The sequence below is a fragment of the Raphanus sativus genome, chromosome 9 (assembly GCF_000801105.2).
Source record: "Raphanus sativus cultivar WK10039 chromosome 9, ASM80110v3, whole genome shotgun sequence".
NCBI classification, from domain to species: domain Eukaryota; kingdom Viridiplantae; phylum Streptophyta; class Magnoliopsida; order Brassicales; family Brassicaceae; genus Raphanus; species Raphanus sativus.
Genome location: NC_079519.1, coordinates 2854497 through 2861088, shown reverse-complemented (window position 1 = coordinate 2861088; position 6592 = coordinate 2854497). Strand labels below are relative to the sequence as shown.

Below are 6592 nucleotides of genomic sequence, written 5' to 3'. Positions count from 1 at the left end.
ATTGTCGCCGGTCTTGTCGTCGGGGAGTGAAGGCTTTTCTTTGCCTTGCGCCGCCGTCTTTTGGTGACCTAGTTTCTTTTTAGGTTTCAGCTTTTTAGCTCTTAGATTTGTTTCGTTTTGGGGTTTGTTCGGATTGTGATGGAGGAGATTTCGTCGGAAGACGATGGAAGCTCTCCGGTGGAAAAGTTGATTTGTGTGCGACACCTCCTCTTTTGCAGTAGATCGTTAGCGTCGAAGGAATAGCTCTCGCTTGGCGATTGATGCTTTCTATTTCAGAATTCTCAAGAGATGGAAGTGTTCGCGGTGGATACAGTGGAGTTGAGAACTCCAATGAAGTCCGGTGAAGCGTATGGTCATTCGTCGGCGGTGGTGAGAAGCGGAAGTGACGAGAAGGCTTTAGTGACGCGTGTCTTTTGGGTCCGAGGATGGTAACACGTGGCGTCAAATCAAGAAGAGATCTGAAGAGCCGGCGTCGTTTTGTGCTTCGGGTTTACTGTTTTTCCAAGTTGGGCCGGTTTGTTGTGGTCTAATTGGGGGCGTTTGGGTTGTTCTGCTCCTGTGTGAGTTTTGTAATGTATTGGACTTTTGTCTTTTTTAATCAAAATCTTTGATGGAAAAAAATATTTAAGACTATTTAATGTGGAGTTTTCATCATTTTAAAATACTCATAATTGATATTATTATTTTATATATTTACACCTACATATATATTGAAAAAATCCATGTCAGTAACTCTTATTGAAAGTGCTTTAACTCACAAATCACAAGCTATGGTATTTGTTTAGAATTGAAAAAAACAAGCTGTGTTTCTTTTTTTTAAACAGGTTAATCAATAATTTAGGATATTCATGAAACATGTCAGATTCTAACATTTTTTAAAAAAAAACACGCATTAGTAAAATGCCATGAGTCACAATTCAGAATCCAAATGAGTTTGAATATAATCAAAGTTATTACATGTTTCAATAATGATACCTTTGAGCACAACACAAGAAGAAAATGAGATTAAAAGTGCTTAAAGCGGCAATGAAGTAATAAAAATAATCCAACTTGCCTGTATCAATATCATCCGTGAGCCAACTCTGTATTCCTCCACGGGCAGTCACACTATGAACAATGCTCACCGTCGCAGAGCTTAGGTAACTAGCAAAAGACATACCTAAGTAAAGCAACGAGTTCCCAATGCTTCTCATATTGATTGGAACTTGTTTGTTGAAGAACTCAGTAAGACCAACAATGGTGAAGACTTCATAAAATCCCATTAGTACTTGTTGCGGGGCTAGCCAGAAAACCGACCTGCTTACCCCTGCACGGGATAAATCTCTTCTCTCTCGTTCCAAAATACCCGATATAATCATCGTCAATATGGAGAAAAAGTTTCCAATCCCAACTTTTTGGAGCAAAGAGATGCCTCCTTCTTGTTTTGTAATGTTTTCAATGTGTCGGACCAGAACGGTTTCGTAGAATGGAAGCCATATGCCTATGGTTAAGAGGGATATTACGATTATAGAAGCAGGAGGGATTAGGTAAGAAGTACCGGGAAATCGAAGGTCCATTTTAAGTGCTTGTGAGACCGTGAAGGTTTGTTGTTGGTTCATAGCTAAGAATCCTATAATGCTCGAAGCAAATATTGGAATTATGCTTATTATGGACTTTAGGTCTTCTATCTGTCTCATGGTGCAAAATTTCCACTCCTCATTTCTAGCTTCATCGTTGTTCATCACTATCACAGCCTTGTTCAAGAATCTGAAACAACAGAAAAAAGTTTAATGTTCGATAACAACATTTATTTACGTATGTAAAATAGATGTGTATGCCAAAGTTTATTGAAAATCTAAAAGGACATTTATTTTAAATCAACAAAAAAGTTAATAGAACGATATTAACGGCAAAGAATGATAAATTTTACCTGAATTGATCAGTGAGAACTAGTTTATTTGATTGCGAACTTGTCTCTAGTAACGGTCGATAATGTTCAATCTCAGATGGAGGCTGTGCATTACGCTTCTTATAAGCATCGACGAGAACCTTGAAGATCCCGGAGAACACACTTCCTTTGGGTCTAACAAAGACATAAAACCGAACTCCGACAAAAAGTAGAACAAGCGCAAACAAATTGAGAGCTGTCGGGATAGCGAATCCAAGGGCCCAGCTAATGTTGTTCTGTACGTACAACACTAGAGTCATTGATATTAACTGGACTATTGTATGAGTTGTATAGTACCAGCTGAAGAAGCTTCTACTTCCTTCCCTTCCTTCTTCAGTCGAATCGTCGAACTGATCGAGACTAAAAGGAATACTACACGAGCGGATTCCTCCTGTTCCGACTGATAACAAGAATAGTCCTGAGAGTAGAACGTATAATTGTAGATCGCTGTAGCGAACACACGTTCCGGTGGTTTGGTCTATAGTGCAAGGTGGTGGTCGTAGAGTAGGGATCAGAGAAGTTAAAGTCAAAACCAACATGCCCTGTTAAAAGTTCAACTCTTGTCAGTTTCCAAAATCATCAAGACCAAGTATGGACCCAAACGTCACAGTTTATTCATGTTTTAGGATATCCCTCAATTTGAAACATGTCAGTTTCAATTTGCCGTTACACTTCAATTTTTTTATTAATAATAAATGAGAATAAATTTATCAAGTGTGAACGCATATTCTGCATGCAAACGGAAGTTTCTCTTGTTTACGCATGGCATTTTCTACTTTTGTAAACCAGTGAATCAGGATGGTCTATTGGTGTGCGATCGACAAGAACAATGTTTGCAAACAACATGCAAGCAAATAATCGATCATAGATCTCATATAATATTATCATTAGTTCAATTTCTAAAAAAAAATTGTAATTACCAGCAACTCGGAGATGGAACCAAAGACAATAGTTACAAATTTTCCGGTACATGAGTCGGAGATGAAAGCTCCAATGATTGGGGCGAAATTGGTGAGAGCAGACCAAGTATTGATTAGAGTAGCAGCTTGGACTTGGTCCATATGATATTCTCGTACCATATACACCATGAAGTTCGACGTCAATCCAAATGAAGCAAGCCTCTCCAATGTCTCATTGGCTGCAGCATCAAAAATAGATTGATCTATGATTTACCAAAAGCCAGAAAATCAAAAACACAAAAGAAAGTGATTATACTTACCTAATATATAAGGCATAGCTTTCCAACCCAGAGGCTTCCTTCTTCTCACCGCTGAATCCGAGGAAACTGTCCCTTCTTCATCCATTTTTTTGTGTTTTCTTCTAGGCAGTAGTCTCTTGGATTTTTGGTTTGAAGCAAATGAGGTCTTTTTCTTATTAACTTTTTTTTCTTTCTTTTGAGAAACATTTGAAGTCTTACATTGAACAACTCAGAAAATAAATGGACAAAATCTCAACATTTAGTAGCAGAAGATTTCCTCTGTAATGTTCAAAAAAAAAGATTTCCTCTGTATAATGACAATTGGTGAGAAATAAAAGGCTTGGACCAATTTCTTTCCAAAAGCACGTAACTATTTAAATCAAAAACTTCATACGTGTCAATCAAATATAACATGGTCAGTAAAATTAACAGGCTATGTGTGCCATAAGAGATATCTAGTAAATAATATAAAATACTTTACAAATATATGAAAATATATTTCAAAAATTAAAGAAATATTTTCAAAAAAATCAATGATATATATACATTAATTTAATTTATACAATATGATTGATGTACGAGATAAGCTACGTTGCAAATATTTGCCTTGATGAATTAACTCATATTATATTTAGTCAAAAAAAAAATTAACTCATATTATATTAGCCGGACGAATAGTAAAACCGGGCTTTTGATGGGCCGAAATCGACCTTGGACATAATAGTAAAATTAACTCATATTATGCATGGTTTTTGCTTCGGCTGAGTTGAAAATCAGTATATCGATATTAGACCGTAACTTCTTGCTTGCGCTGCCTTGAACAAGCCCATAGTAGTTGGACATGGGCCCAAAGGCAATTCAACTTTTCTACGGACCAACACGAGTAAAATGCACTATAAAAACTTACGAGGCAGAAATCTTCGAAATGATAATAGCACCTCAATATACTTTTTGGGTGTCAAGAACACTTTAATAGTTGTACATAACTACATATACATATATTATTGAGTTATTTTCACTCTAGGACAGTTTTGAATTATTTATTACATTTTAAAGCAGTTATGACTCCTTAGACATTTTTTTCTAACTTTACTTCTCTTCTTCTAACTTATTCTCTTCTTTTCTAACTAAGTGGGCCCACTCATCATTTCATCTTCATTTCTCTTCTCTTTCTTTCTCATATTTTTTTTCAATTTTGTTTATTCAATAGTCACCAAATTAGACTTTTTCCACGGCACCAAACCACCACACTCTCTATTCTTGTTCGAAGTCTCATATGAAGCCATAATAAATAAAAAATTTGAGACCCAGAAATTGATATCAAGATTTTCTTGTTGCTGCCTCAGTCGTCGTCGACGAATCACTTCCGGATCACTCCTTTGCGCTTATCTTCGTCGTGGTGGTCATCTGGAGTCGTTGGGCATTTGCCGACTATGATATTTTGGTTCAATTCGATTATTGAATCCGGAGAATAAAAAAAATGATAACTTTATGGATTTAGAAATTTGAAATAAGGGTTCAATCTAAATTTCTATAAGGTTGAGATATAATAAACATGGAAAATGAAAAAAAACTGATGAATAAGGTGAAAATAATGGTTGACAGCTGTACAGAGAAATTGCAGAAAACCCTAATTGATTTAGGAACAAGATGATAAAATTACGAAAATGCCACTTATTACAATTATGTGTACAGCGATTCCTTGTGTACATGTGTGTATGTTTACATATGTACATATGTATATTACTAAAAAAATGTAAATATGCAATGATTCACATATATACCTGATAGATTTGTTACATAAGTGGTAAGTTTCAATATTTGAACGATATGTGTTAATACGTTTGCAAGTTTTAACATTTGAATGGTTAAATATCATCGTGTACACAACAAAATTCATTGTCCACATGTACAATGTTTTACAGAAAAGGACATGTACATTAATTCACTCGTACACTAAATTATGATATTTGATGATTTTGACAAAGAACCGACTATTCAAGGTGTACACATAATTTTCACTCGCAAACGTTTCACATATATACTGTTAAATGATAGTTACATGTACACATATATACTGCTATACGACTTATCTGTGTACACAATGTGAGGTGTACATGTGTACACGTAAGTGAATCAAAAGGTGTACATGTGTACATGTATGAAGCTATACATGTGTACATGTATGAAGCTATACATGTATCAAAGTATATACATGTACAACACAATTATACATGCATTCTTAAATAAATACAAATTCATAACCTCAAACATTTTACTCAAATAGAACAGCTTTGATACGTTTTTGTTACCAAAACTTCCACATTTTTGAATATGCCAATATGAAAATTCAATATAGTTTGCATTATATGAGTCCAGAAGATTGAGACGATAAAAATACATTTTTACAGACATTTGCAAGTTTAAATATTTGTAATATCTATATCGTCAATGTGTATACATATATTTTGCTGTCTATCTTTTACTTCTTGCAACTTATGTCTTTGTACTTTTGTATTCTTCTCAATTCGGTGTCAAATCTGTAAATGTGCATATTATTCCTCAATTTCAGTCAGCTAAATGTGTACATGTTTACTTGTTGTCATGTGTACATTTTACTTGTGTACATATGTACATGTTTTTTATGTATATATGTACATGTTTACTTGTATATATGTGTATATATTTACTTGTGTACATGTGTACATGTTTACTTGTATATATGTGTACGTATTTACTTGTTTTCATGTGTACATGTTTACTTGTGTATATGTGTGTACATGTTTATTTATGTATATATGTACATGTTTACTTGTATATATGTGTACATATTTATTTGTGTACATGTGTATACTATTGAAGTGATGTACAAGAATACAAGGTTAAGATATAATTTTGATGTACAAGTAGAATACATGTGTATATATATATATATATAGTTTTAAAGCGATGTACAAGTAGAACACGATATTAAGTTATGTGATTTGGTAACCATGTACAAATATATCTATAATGTGTATATTAACTTCATTTGCAGTGGCACACTATCGGGCGTACACGGAAGGATGTACACATTTACACATGTAAATGTTTACTTATTTTCATGTGTACATGTTTACTTGTGTACATGTTTATGTATATATGTATATGTTTACTTGTGTATATGTATACATATTTATTTGTATACATGTGTATACTATTGACGTGATGTACAAGTAGAATACAAAGTTAAGATATAATTTTGATGTACAAGTAGAATACATGTGTATATATATATAAGTTTGAGGCATATTGTGAAAAAATAGAAAACTAGAGGACCAAAAGTGAAAAAGTAATATTCCTCCATTGATGTTGCAGATCGCACTTCTCATCGGATCTTGTTGACGAAAACAGAGAGCCAACTACAACGGAGCAGAGACACTACGGCGAAGGCTGAGAACACGATTTGGAAATGGAGGGGATGTGGG

At 34.3% G+C, this 6592-nt stretch overlaps 1 protein-coding gene across 1 annotated transcript; it reads right to left on the bottom strand.

The window, feature by feature from the left end:
* Positions 1 to 962: 962 nt before the first annotated feature.
* Positions 963 to 3231, bottom strand: LOC108826944 (putative protein NRT1/ PTR FAMILY 2.14). The gene is made up of 4 exons (XM_018600289.2): positions 3147 to 3231; positions 2848 to 3065; positions 1910 to 2469; positions 963 to 1746 (listed from the first exon to the last, which is right to left on the bottom strand). Exons 1-4 carry the CDS (start codon positions 3229 to 3231, stop codon positions 963 to 965), a joined length of 1647 nt encoding a protein of 548 aa, XP_018455791.2.
* Between the last annotated feature and the right edge of the window lie 3361 nt (positions 3232 to 6592).